Genomic DNA, 14,285 nt, shown 5'->3' with positions numbered 1-14,285 from the left:
TTGATTATTTGTGAGTAGATTTTTTTTACATTGTATATAATCTTTGGAGATTAAAAAAAAATACATTTTCCATAATTATATTGCTTAATTATAATGAATAGGAGCTATGTTTATTTTAAATTTATTTAAAAACAATTGCATCCTTGCCCTAACCGGTTTGGCTCAGTGGATAGAGCGTCGGCCTGGGGACTAAAGGGTCCCAGGTTCGATTCCGGTCAAGGGCATGTACCTTGGTTGCGGACACATTCCCAGTAGGGGGTGTGCAGGAGGCAGCTGATTGATGCTTCTCTCTCATCGATGTTTCTAACTCTCTATCCCTCTCCCTTCCTCTCTGTAAAAAAAAAATCAATAAAATATATTTAAAAACAAAAACAAAAAAGAATTGCATCCATACTGTCTGTGGTGGTGTGTGTGTGTGGGGGGAGGGGGGGCGTGTCTGGATGTAAGATGGTGAAGGGATTAGCCAAAGAACATATATGCATAACCCGCAAGGGGTTGGTGGCCAGAGGGAAGGGTGGGCAAATGGGGAAAATGGAGACAACTGTAATAGTGCCAGCAATAAAAATAAAGTTTAAAAACAAAAAAAACACCTATCAGAATGTTTGCATCATTTTAAAAGCCCTTGCAAGATACCCAGAATAATTAAGAGAAGGGTAAACATTTGCCTTCATAGATTCCATATCTTGGTATGTGGTTTCTTTCTTTAGTTAAACTGTGATCAATTTCTAGGTCACCACACATTTTAGCATTCATGTTTTAGTATAAAATATAGTTTGAAGTAGAATTTAGAGTTTTGATCTTCACATTGATTTGTAGTTGTATCTTTGAAGTAATTTAGCCTAATCTTTTAGCCAGGGAGCAGATCCTTTCTATAGAGTTTCTAACAATCTTTGCCTAATAAATCACTGAGCAGGGACTTTACTTCTTTATGAAGCAACCTTCTTATTAATTATGCAATAATTTATTTTTTCATTGAACTCAAATCTATTTTGTGTTAGGCACCATAACTTCCTAGTTCTCCTTTTTAAATTGTGAAGTATACATACAAATATTGAAATTACTATAATGAACATCACCAAAATTCCATTTACCCTTAATTTTTTCTTTATTTGCTTGTGATTACTATTTACTGTATTATTGTATTATCAGAGACATATATCTTGTCTGACTACAATGAATACACATAAAATTTGTGCATTTCTGTTCTTTATTATTCTAGTTCTTTATTATTCTTTATTTTGTTCAGAAAGGAAACGTGGTTAATGTGTTACTGAACACCCATTCAACTTTCTCTTTTATTTTCTGCTCTGAAGTGAAGCAAGACTCGCCTTAAAGGACCTCATTTGACCTGAGATCCTCCCAAGTGCCAGAGCTGGGCCACTGTTCTCCTTATTTATTGCTCATGGAAATTTTTAGATCCTTAACTCTTACTGCAGGTTTAAAGTCTTGCCCCTTCAAAGCTTGTGTTACTTACAGCCTTCAGTGTTGTCAAATACCAACTGACCTCCTCAAGTCACTCTTGTTTATATGACTTTTTTTCTTTTAAAATAAAAAACAACAGCATTGATCATGTGTACTCCATGACCACATTTACCTAACCTCTCAAAAATATGGGTATGAAAGTACTAATAAAAACTACTCTTCCTGTGGATAGAATATTCTCCAAATTAATCAAGTGAAATTAAAATAAAAATGAGTCCCATACTCAATTACAGGTATGGCACCAAGATAAAAAAAGTGATTGGCATGCAAAAAACAACCCAAAACCAAGACAAAAACAACAACAAAAATCTTCATTCTTGCTAAAAATAATTATAACCTATAAAGTCAGAGAAGTATAGAGCAAATATTTTCCTGGAAGGGTAATCAAAGACATGTTCATTTTAGTAAAAGGGAAAGTTGAAAATAGGAAGGTTGTATATCAACTCAGGAACTTAATGAAAATTTCAGACAAACATTGGGAAGTCTTAAAATGACACAGTGATCTGACAGTGTGGTTACAGAAACACGTATAAAAAACATGGCTCTCGTTATGTCTGAACAGAAGGTTATTCAAAAGTGAAGCAAAACAAAAGACCTAGACATGGTGGTACAAATCAATCCTCGATGAACTTGTGGCTGGCTGTACTTACAAAATTGATTTGTTCTCCAGTAGTAATTGGTTTTGTCATTTGTCCTAGCAGATAAAGTGAAAAATATTTTAAATTTCATTATATACCAGTGCATGACTACTGCAACCACTATCTACAGAAATGATATGCTATTTGTCACATAGCTTTATTTGCTTTGAGGGAGAAATGACTTCATGAACCTAAGATAAAGTATCAAGAATTATGGCAGAATTCTAGATATCACGTTGTTAGTAGATTCAGAAATATTTGGTGGGGCTGTCCAAAATTCCACTAAGCCTGAATAAGATTGATTGTAAACAAGTGCATATGAATTAGGTTTTTGTTCGAACTCACCAGTTTTCTGGCTTCAAAAAGATTTAGTCATGATTTAGTTGATTATGCCTGTGCATCAATGGAATATCATTATATTTTCCAATTCTGCTAAAGGAATTTCAAATTAAGAAGCTTAAGTACAAATTAATATTTTAGAGAGTAGTTAGTCCTTTCTGTTGGGTTGAGGATTAAATTCATTAAACAGAAAAATATAGTAAGAAACCAGTTATGATTATTATAGGTATGGTACAATAGTCCATAATTCATGACCCCCTCACAAGTATTATAATTGGACTTTGAAAAATATATATCCCAAACATTTTCTGTAGCTGGGATAAATATTAGGCCCAGAGGCTATATGAACTACTTTGCAAATCTGTTTATTTTACTGAATAAAATTAAAATATTAAATGTATTTTGGCATAATTAAGGTTTTTATGTATTGGTTTAATTGTTGGATAGTAAAAGCATTACTTGTCACTGTAAAGAGAAGAAAGGAAGGGGAGGAACTGTAAATTAAAAGGGATTTAAAAGATACAGTAACAGTTGTCTATATGGATTTTGTTTAGATCTGGATTGGAACAATCTGTTTAAAAATCACTTATGAGCCAGCTAGTGTGGATCAGTGGTTGAGCATCAACCCATGAACCAGGAGATTACCGTTCGATTCCTGGTCAGGGCACATGCCCAGGTTGTGGGCTCGATCCCCAGTAGGGGGTGTGCAGGAGGCAGCCGATCAATGATTCTCTCTCATCATTGATGTTTCTATGTCTTTCTCCCTCTCCCTTTCTCTCTGAAATCAATAAAAATACATTTAAAAAATAGTAAAAATAAAAATGAAAACCACTTATGAGACAGAGGATTTTGAGCACAGACTGGTAGCTGATGTTAAAAAGAAATTATTATTCATTTGTTATAGATATTGTAACGATACTGGATTGTATTTAAAAAGCAGATCTTTGCCCACAGAACTATCTAAAGATGAAGCGGTAAAATGTCTGGAATTTGATTCATAATAATCCGGAGCGGAGGGAGAAGGGGTTTGGGGGTAGGCGGAGGTATAAATGAAGCATGATTTGCCATGAGTTAATAATGGTGTGTGTTGATTATACTGGTTTTGATTTTGCATTATTTTGAAAATTTAAGAAAAATAAATTCAGAAGCAGTGTAATGCAACACTATTGAAAGAAGATAACGGCAGCACCAGGTGACACTGCTGGATAATACATTCAGAAGTAAGGATGGATATGAGCAACACACAAATGTGCTATTATAAACGTAACTAATGTATAAATCTTGTATTTTATTTTTCTTCAGAGCTGAAGCCATTTATTTGAATCTTGGATGATTAACACCTAAATGCTCAATTCTCAAAACTGCTCAAGAGTCCCACAGTCAGGATTAGATGATCGAAGTTACCACTAAGAAATTACTGTCTTGAGTCCTACGGTAAGATTATACTACATATTCTAAAGGCTAATTAGTGAGTATGAGGCCTAAAAAGCCCTTTAAATGCTTTATTTGAGCCACTACCTTCTATTATAATTTCTTAATCCTATAATTGTTATACCTGGAGTTAAAAGTTGTGATAATCAACCAAAGTTCGTAGACACGTCAACATGCCAACAAGGCTTTAGGCGCAGCGGTTCTCAACCTGTGGGTCGCGACCCCTTTGGGGGTCGAACGACTCTTTCACTGGGGTCGCCTAAGACCATCTGAAAACACATATAGCATATAAGATATTTATATTATGATTCATAACAGTAGCAAAATTATAGTTATGAAGTAGCAGCGAAAATAATTTTATGGTTGGGGGCCACCACAACATGAGGAACTGTATTAAAGGGTCGTGGCATTAGGAAGGTTGAGAACCACTGCTTTAGGGCATTTCCTCCTCATAGATTCAGCTAGTAATGGGTACAGTTTTGTCATGGGAACGCCATGCTTTCTGCTTGCTGTATGAGTCCTCTGGAAGTCCCTGCAAAGGAGTTTGGCTTCCAGGGTTTTATTAGGGCTCAGCCTCTATTAAGAGAGGTGGTGTAGAAGCAGGTTGGGCAGAGGACATTGAACTGCAGGGCAGGCTCAGCACAGCCTTGGCCAACCCTATAGGGAATCTTGTAGTTGTGAGAATTTCTTTCCCTTCATGAATAGTAAGGTTCTTGGGTAGAGAGACGTATTGTCAGTGCCTTTGCATCTTGCACAGGCCGTGATAGGAGCTGCTCAGTAAATATTTGTCAAATGAAGGAAATCTGAGAAAAATTTTGTAGTTTCTTCAGTGACACCTAATCCTTGCCCTTCATTTTCCCAGTTGAAAATTCAGTTTAGAGTGGTAGGTTAATAGTGACACAGGTGGTTCTTGTATACCATGAACAGACAAGAAGGTAACTTGCCCTCTACAGTCAGCATTTGCTATATACCATTGTGTTTCTGGGCTCTATAGATAAGGAAGGCCTGCAAAGAGGCCTGAGAAAAGCCACAAACATAAGTGTTAAAGAACATGAGATCACACCCATAAAGAGGAAAGAAAAATCGCTAGAAGACACGTTGATAACTTCTGGGCTATTAAGGCATATGAATTACGGTTCTAACCAGTTGTTCCTTCTGTGTGTGGGGAATAGGCTGATCAGATGAGTTGTTGTCCTTTCATGTTCAAGGGTTAAGAGAAACTCTATCTCTTAGAAGCATTTTTTTAAAAGTCAGTATGTTTTCCTAGTAGGTACATTTCTGCTTTAAGTCCTATACTCGACTTCCTTGTTCGTTTTTTTAACCTCCTTTTCACTGTAGAATTCCCTGAGGCAGGATTTGCATTAATAAGTCCTCTAACTTTTCTCTGAACCTTAATACTATAGTAATGCTTTACATGTAGAGGACCTTCAATTCATATCTTTTAAATAATGAAATAAAGAATAGTAGACTTTATAAATTAATGTAGAAAAATGAGGATTTAATTCAGAACCAGAAATTTTTTTCATTATAACTTTTCCTGATACGTATATATAGATAGTTTTATGTTTCATCTTTTAAAAGATGTAAATCAGTTTCTTCGTGTTGAGAAGAATGAGATTGTGCTTGTGTTTCACTAAGTGAATCAGATTTGTTATCTTATTAAAACACAAATCCTCAAAGTTATAATCTGATTACTTAGAGGGAGTTTACGCCTGTCTGTTCTCTCTGGTTTTTCATTTCCTTCTTGCTCACTTATCCCCACCAGAGGGCAGGCAAAGGAAGGGAAAAAAGAAGGTATTAATTTCAGTTTGCAAAGTCTTACGTAGGCAACGTCCACTGGAGTATTTCGTCATGCTTCTGGAGTACATTAAGCAATAGGCTCAGCCACTTCAGCTATTTAAAAATATTTAGTAGAGTGCTCAGTTACTACTTAGGTAAGGTTGATTACTGGGTTTATTTAATTAGATCATTATATTTAAAATCTATATTCTTAGATCCATATATTCTAAATTATCACCTTTTTTTTTTTTGGCAATTCATGCTAATGTCTCCATTGCTACTGTTGATAATGGCAATTGATTGTGATGAGGACTTTTTTATTTTTAAAAGTACATTGGAATGTTCATAATACAATAGTGCTTTCATGAATCAAGTTCATAATACGTCTTTCATGTCCTATGAAGCTTGATGTTCCTGAGGTCTGTTAGTGAATTTTAGAATCATAAGAGTAATCATTTTGTTTTTATTTTATTTTTAAATCCTCACCCGAGGATATTTATTCCATTGATTTTTTTAGAGAGAGTGGAAGGGAGAGGGAGAGACAGAGAGAAACACGGATGTGAAAGAGACACATCGATTGGTTGCCTCCCACGTGCCTCTGACCAAGGCCAGGAGCCTGCAATCGAGGCATGTGCCCTTGACTGGAATAGAACCCGAGACCCTTCAGCCACACGCTGACGCTCTATCCACTGAGCCAAGGGCATAAGAGTCATCTTTTGGCTACTAGTTAGTTCTGCACTTCAGCTGTAAGTTTATTTAGAAGGACGACACACCTCAGGTCAAAGTAAATTTGTCCCAACATTATTACAGTGTAAGTTTTCCAAGTCTAAATGTTAAACTAGACGGATGCCAACCCTTTTATGGTCTGAATGTTACTGTTAACACCCATTGTAGATGTACAAAGACTTGTACACGTGAAGTGCCGTTTCATGGTCGATAGCTGTTTGGTTTGTTATCAGTGTGAACAGCAGATGTCCTGAAAATCAGCTTCCAAACAGCTGGCACTTGGCCTGCTGGTGTTGAGCACCACCTAACCTCACATGACGTGTCTGCTCTTTGACATACATAGTGGACCTTATCTCCTCATCAAGGAAATTGGTGCAGGTGCCTTTTCTGTGTGCTCCTAGGACCAGTAATGTAGAAGAGCCTTATAATGGACTTTTTAAAAAGAGTTGTGCCTCCCATTCTTTCGGGAGATGTGGGTTTGGAAGCTAGAGGTAGTTTTCAGGAAGGTTCCCCCCGATTACTGAAGATGAGACGTCTCAGTTTGTTTTCATCAGAGAAGACTGTAGGTGAGGAGGATGGAATCCCTACCTGGCACAGTAATTATGACAAACACCTCCATCAGCAGCTCGGTAAAGTAAAATGGGAATAAAATGTATTATTTTCGGTCCTTTAAAAAGTATTTTAGGAAAGAAATTAATTTTACAAGTTTGAATTCTAGTGAGCAAAAAAAAAAATCTGTGTATTGAAAGTCAAGTTTAAATATTATAAAATGTTTAATACAGTAAATACGTAGTTGGTGTAAAATTATTTTAGTATCAAAGTTTTGCTGTGAGTTTAGATGGAGAAATATTGATGCTGTAAATCAATATTTCTTAAAGAAGGTTGCAGTTTGATGATCTTTGGAAAATGTGTTATACTTATTGGAAAAATGTTATTTGTAACCCATAGAATATGTAAATGAAAAATAAGATACTGAGTTTTACCTATCACCATAGAAACCATGTCCATTTTATTTTAAAAATATACTTCATTATTTTGTTGTGAAGATAGCAAATATTTGGGGTGAAACATAAAAAGTCACATCTTTGAATATAATCATGATTATTTTGAGTCACAGTACCTTTATTTAATATAATCCTGCAAAGTTACATTTAATGTCTTTTAAAGTTTGAGCAAATGATACTCAGTCTGTGTTAGAAGAAAAAATCAGTTTTGCATATAGCACTGGTAAATAGCAAATATTAAAAGAAAGAAAATCCTTTAGGAAGAAAATGGAAAAATGCTGTTTTTTAATTTTTGACTAAAATGTTCTGTATGATTATGATTTTTTTGTGTGAATAAATAACTGCTTATATAAATGAATATAATACTTTATGGAAAGAGGAGAGTTTCTCTACAAGTTTGATATATATATATTCTTATAGCTGTTTCCTATGCATACTTTAATATGCACACATACATTTTTATTTGTAGAATTTAAAAATGAGGTTTACTATCCAGGCTGTCTTGATGTGTGCCTTTTCATTTAATACATCATAAACATCTTTCTGCCTCATTTAAAACGCACATCATTGTGAGGATATAATTTATTCAATCAGTCCCTTATTAATGAACATTTAGTATGACTATTTTTAGTTATTAAAAATAAATATCCATTTATATATCACGTTATACCTTTGTATGCTTGCTTCTTGATAGAAGTTTCTATGTGCATTAAAAATTTTGGTCAGCAATGCGAAGTTACCTTTAAAAAATTTCCCAATTTCGGTTCCTCAGGGCTGAAGATGAGTGCCTCCATTTCCTTGCATTCACACTCGATCTGTTTCTTGTCAGGTTAAAAATTAGGGTCGTATTTGTGAGAAACCACACTTTCTTTTACATAATGGATATTTTTAAAACAAAGGACACGGAGCTTTTAAGCTTTAAAAAGAAATATATATTGATATCTACAATGTATTGGTGTTAGAAGTTTCTCTTTTTCTTATACTATTCACTCATTTGAATGAATGAAGTGGAAGTGAGGCCACTGAGTTAGTACCTCTTAATTTCAGTTAAAATTGAATGTCTTTCAGCACTTAGTTTTGTGTTCAGTAGTGCTAGTATAAATAAATGAAAAATGTGAATATATTAATATATGCAGTTATTTAAGTTATTAAAAACTACTTTTTCTTTAACTTTCAGTTTTTAATCATTTTCTTTATCCCAGCCTGTGTGATTGGACTTGGTGTTTAAATGTAACATACTATGGCCATTAGTTTAATATGTCACCTTTTTAAAAAAATATATATTTTATTGATTTTTTACAGAGAGGAAGGGAGATAGAGAGTTAGAAACATCGATGAGAGAGAAACATCGATCAGGTGCCTCCTGCACACTCCCTACTGGGGATGTGCCCACAACCAAGATACATGCCCTTGACCAGAATCGAACCTGGGACCCTCGAGTCCGCAGGCTGACGCTCTATCCACCGAGCCAAACCAGTTAGGGCTAATATGTCACCATTTATTTATTTATTTATTTATTTATTTATTTATTTATTTATTTTTAAATATACTTTATTGATTTTTTACAGAGAGGAAGGGAGAGAGATAGAGAGTTAGAAACATCGATGAGAGAGAATCATCGATCAGCTGCCTCCTGCACATCTCCCACTGGGGATATGCCCGCAACCCAGGTACATGCCCCTGACCGGAATCGAACCTGGGACCTCTCAGTCTGCAGACCGACGCTCTATCCACTGAGCCAAACCGGTTTCGGCTCCTTTTATTTTTTTTTTTTAAAAAAAAGACATTTTGAGCATAGCACACATGTTACAAAATATAATAATTAGATTTTGTAATTTATATTAATTTTCACATAAGCACTCAATTGAATGATTAAGAATTTTCCGTAGTAGCTATCTTTTTCTAGTCACAGTCAAACAAAGCAAAATCATGAATACTGAAGAATCTGATGTGTGAAACTTCAGAGGCTACAGGTTCTTTATGGAATAATCTTGCCCAGTTTCTCCCCCAGAATAAAATTCAACTTTAGGAAATGACTCTTAAAATTAATTTAAAGGACTTCTTTGGCAATTTCTGTAAGAGAGACTTGGTTAGTTGGCAGTATATAGAAATTTACTTGCTACTTTTAACTCCAAAAGTATTTATAGATGCTTATGCTTTCTTTAACAAAAATATTTGTAAAATGTTGAGGTATTTGCCGGGGTTGATACGTTGAAGAACATTTATCTTTGCTTTTGATAATTTTTTTTTTTTTACTTTTTAACTCTCTCTAAATATTAAGTAACTTAATATTTTTAAATTTTATGGAAATTCTTAAGCAACCCACTGGATTTATCAGAAATCCCCCCTTTCTCTGTAAAATATATTAATGAACAAATGCCTCTTGTACACAAAACTGTTCAACTCCTCTGCCAACATTTCTGCTCCCACCGGGTTGAGTTGTGTGCTTACCAAAGAGTTGGGTGAGATTTTAAACCAAACCTGTTCATGCCATTTATACTTGTAATTGTGATCGTATAATATAGTTAAATATTATGTAATTCAGTAAAGTATGAGACTGAAAAGAAAGAGCTATTGTGGTGTAAACAGAGTTGAATACTTTGATCAGACTCCATACAAGTGAATTCCTAAAAAAATTTGCTTTTGAATTGTGAGTAGGCCATAGAAGTGTATATGATTGGAAGGATTTTGCTTTCAGATACCTTCAGCTTCCCCGTCCTCTTTGAAACTGGAAATCGTAAATGATGTACAAGGGTTAGATTTTAGGCAAGAAAACAATTAGCAAATTCACCCTAAGAGACAAGTACTTGGCACTATATAAAAGTCTAGGGAATAAACTTGGATTTTATATTTTTTAAGTTAAAATAAAACTTTCAGTGGACCTATAGATCTCTCCTCCACAATTCCTACTTTAATGGAGGTCTTTGATTATTTGATTAACTAACAGTATAATTTATAACAAATGATGTTACAGTTTTTGTTAAAGAAGTAAGTCACTTATTTGCTATCCCTATTCCTTAAGAAAAAGGAATCAAAGATTCATGTATTTGTGCTAAAAATTTTATTCATAAGCTGCTTAAATATTCATATAATTTTTGTGTAGTCATAGTCATGTGATCAAAGACTGATTTCACTGATAAATATTAGTAGAATTGGCATAAGTAATATCTAGCCCCACACATAAAAGTTGGTGGGGAGAAAATGCCCTTCACTGACCATTGAGGAACAATGACCATTAGGCATGGTCATGAGTCAGACCCTAAGGATCAGGCAGTGTGTTTCCACAGGCTTCTGTCGTGACAGCTGCTAAGTCCTTGTATCTCTAGGATTGGGTTATTTTTATTCTTATGAATCAACCTTAATTTTGTTGTTGTGCATTCTATTTGGAGTCAAGAATAAGTGAGTGTAAATATAAGATGTATTTATTTTCTTTGTTTTTTTAAATTTATCTTTACTGTTGAAAGTATTACAGATGTCTTCCCTTTTCCCCCCATTGAACCCCTCTACCTTGCACCTGCCCCTCCTCCCCCAGGCCTACTGCTCTATTGTCTGTGTCCATGGGTTATGGATAAGTTCTTTTGTTAATCTCTTCCCACTCTGCCCCCCCTCCTCCCCACTTCCCTCTGAGACCGGCCAGGGCGAGATTTATTTTTATAATTCACCAAGACCAGAGATAATGATACATTGAACAGAACTAAGTATATGTCAACATTAAGGATGAAAGAAATTTTGAGTGCTCTCTGTATTCTGGGCATTATTTTCTTGTTTTGTTTTCCCAATAACTGAAATGGTATAATTTGTCTATCTATTTAGTGCATTCAGTTTTCCTCCCCCCACCCCCCTCAATAGAATATAAGGTGAGCATGGACTTTGCTCTGTCTACTGATGTGTTCCAGGGCTTGGAACAGAACAGTTGCTTAGTAAATATTGGTTTAATGAGCAAATGCTGTCTAAGTTGTCTTGAAAACTGAGTGAGATAGGTTGTTATGCAAAGTTTTAAAAGTTCAGAAGGCTTTAGCCAAATTATTTGAGTTTTTTGACTACTAAATGGTCTAGTCATACCATTTAAAAAAAATATATATTTTTACTGATTTCAGAGAGGAAGGGAGAGGGAGAGAGAGATAGAAACATCAATGATGAGAGAGAATCATTGATCGGCTGCCTCCTGCATGCCCCCTATTGAGGATCGAGCAACCCAGGCATGTGCCCTTGACCAGAATCGAACCTCAGACTCTTCAGTCCATAGGCGGATGCTCTATCCACTGAACCAAACCAGGTAGGGCTAGTCATGCCATTATTTTAAAATCAGGCATTTGTTCTTTTGTTCTACTCCATCTCATTGCAATGTTGATGTTTTGAATCTTTATGTATAAACTTATTTTTAAAGGCTAATTGTATCTATTAAGGTTAGGTGTTCTATTAAGGAAACACACCTTTGGGGGTGTGCTATATTTTCATAGGCTATATAAATAAGAGCTATATTTTCATAGGCAACAACTTTAATTCCAGCATATGTTGAGCTTTACTATTTGAGACTCTGTTTCACTTTAATGAACAGTTGATAATCCTATCTAATAAAAGAGAAACATGGTAATTAGCGTACGACCGCTACCCTTCCCATTGGCTAATCAGGGCGATATGCAAATTAACTGCCAGCCAAGATGGCAGCTGGTAGCCAGGCAGCTGGAAGCTAACATGAGGCTTGCTTGCTTCAGTGACGGAGGACTCCAACGTTCCCCGCCTGCCGCTGCCGGCCTCTGAGCTGCAACTCTAAGCAACTATGTTACAAATATAGAAGCTAAACAAAACCCCAGAAACCTGCTTTAGTCCGCTGGGCTTCAGCCAGCAGGATCGCAACATTGTTTCAAATACAGAAGGTAAACAAAGGCCAGAAACCTGATTTCAGCAGCAGAGGCCTAAGAGCCGGAGCCAAGCCTCAAAGCTAAAGCTGGCCCAGAATAAAAAAAAAAAAAGAAAGAAAAAAAGGAGCGGTTGGGAGCTTCAGTCACCTGCCAGCCTGAAAACAGCCCTCAGCCCCTCACCCAGACTGGCCAGGCACCCCAGTGGGGACCCCCACCCTGAAGGATGTGTGACCAGCTGCAAACAGCCATCATCCCCTCACCCAGGCTGGCCAGGCACCCCAGTGGGGACCCCCACCCTGATCCAGGACACCCTTCAGGGCAAACCAGCCGGCCCCCACCCGTGCACCAGGCCTCTATCCTATATAGTAAAAGGGTAATATGCCTCCTGGCACCGGGATCAGCATGACAGGGGGCAGCGCCCAAACCCCCTGATTGCCCTGCGGCTCTGTGTCTGACAGGGTGCGGTGCCCCAACCCCCTGATCGGCACTGCTCTCTGTGTGACAGGGTGGGGCGCCCCACCCCCGCCCCCCCACCCCCACGGGCCCTGCTCTGTGTGTGACAGGGTAGAGCCATAACCTCCCCATCGGCCCTGCCCTGAGTGTGACAGTGGCAGTGCCCCAACCCCCTGATCGGCCCTGCTCTGTGGGTGACAGGGGGGAGCTCCCCAACCCCCTGATGAGCCCTGCTCTGTGCGTGACAGGGTATGGAGCCCCAACCCCCCTGATGAGCCCTGTTCTGTGCTGACAGGAGGCAGCACCGCAACCCCCTGATTGGCCCTGCTCTGTGCGTGACAGGGGGTGGCGCCGCAACCTCCCCATCAACCCTGCCTTGAGTGTGACAGGGGGCGGTGCCCCAACCCCCCAATCGGCCCTACCCTGAGCGTGACTGAGGGTGACATCACAACCTCCCAATCCACCCTGCTCTGTGCATGACAGGGGGTGGCGCCCCAACTCCCCAATCGGCCCTGCTCTGAGCCCGACCAGGGGCTGCACCTAGGGATTGGGCCTGCCCTCTGCCACCCGGGAGCAGGCCTAAGCCAGCAGGTCGTTATCCCCCGAGGGGTCCCAGACTGCAACAGGGCACAGGCCAGGCTGAGGGACCCCCCCCCCCATCCCCCGAGTGCACAAATTTTTGTGCACCGGGCCTCTAGTTATTTTTATAACACTGGTTAGATAAGCTGATTAAGGGAATAGCTATTTCACATGACTTTTTCAAAAACATTTAAGAGGTGCACATTGAGATACCATTTCCATTTCATTACAAAGTGTTAATGACTTCATGGGTTATAAACATTTAAATAGTATACCGGTATACCTCCCCTGAGATATTCAGGACAGTTCAGTAGCCAGGACAAACCAAAATGTAGCACTTGTTAAAAATTCCAGAAGCCGCCAAAACCGGTTTGGCTCAGTGGATAGAGTGTCGGCCTGCAGACTGAAGGGTCCCGGGTTCGATTCCGGTCAAGGGCATGTACCTGGGTTGTGGGCACATCCCCAGTAGGAGATTTGCAGGAGGCAGCTGAACGATGTTTCTCTCTCATCGATGTTTCTAACTCTCTATCTCTCTCCCTTCCTCTCGGTAAAAAATCAATAAAATATATTATAAAAAAAAAAATTCCAAAAGCCTTTTGGTTGAGCTTTAAAGGCTGCTGTCTGCATTTGACCAGTAAAGAAAAGGGAATGGTAATTGTTACTAAAATATATTTTTTAAATGTTTTATTGATTTCAGAGAGAGGGAGAGATAGAAACATCAATGATGAGAATCATTAATCAGCTGCCTCCTGCACGCCCCCTACTGGGGATTGAGCCCGCAACCCCGCATGAGCCCTGACCAGAAGTTGAACCAGTGACTTCTTGATTCATGGGTTGAAGCTCAACCACTGACCCACACTGGCCAGTCAGCTAAGATATTTTAAATAAGTGGTCTTTTCAGTTTTGTTTTTTGTAGAACCATTGCCTTCAGTGGTTAGATTTTGCACCTCCAGAAGAGCTCGGATTTTTGTTTTTTTGCTACATTATGTATT

At 37.9% G+C, this 14,285-nt stretch overlaps 1 protein-coding gene across 10 annotated transcripts in view; it reads left to right on the top strand.

Moving 5' to 3' along the window:
* FRYL (FRY like transcription coactivator) overlaps positions 1-14,285 on the top strand; it is a 246,965-nt gene that overhangs the window by 61,302 nt on the left and 171,378 nt on the right. For 4 of the 10 annotated variants that reach the window (XM_036333434.1, XM_036333368.1, XM_036333376.1 and 1 more), the window contains exon 1: positions 6,760-7,024. In XM_036333434.1, the coding sequence (XP_036189327.1) occupies positions 6,823-7,024 (202 nt within the window). In that variant the 5' untranslated portion in view covers positions 6,760-6,822. Of the gene's footprint in view, positions 1-3,761; positions 3,894-6,759; positions 7,025-14,285 lie in introns of those variants that run through there. The other 6 variants (XR_004971662.1, XM_036333404.1, XM_036333358.1 and 3 more) reach the window with 4 other exon arrangements.

The sequence above is a fragment of the Myotis myotis genome, unplaced genomic scaffold (assembly GCF_014108235.1).
Source record: "Myotis myotis isolate mMyoMyo1 unplaced genomic scaffold, mMyoMyo1.p scaffold_m19_p_1, whole genome shotgun sequence".
In the NCBI taxonomy this organism is placed as follows: domain Eukaryota; kingdom Metazoa; phylum Chordata; class Mammalia; order Chiroptera; family Vespertilionidae; genus Myotis; species Myotis myotis.
This window is presented reverse-complemented; position numbering and strand designations above follow the sequence as displayed.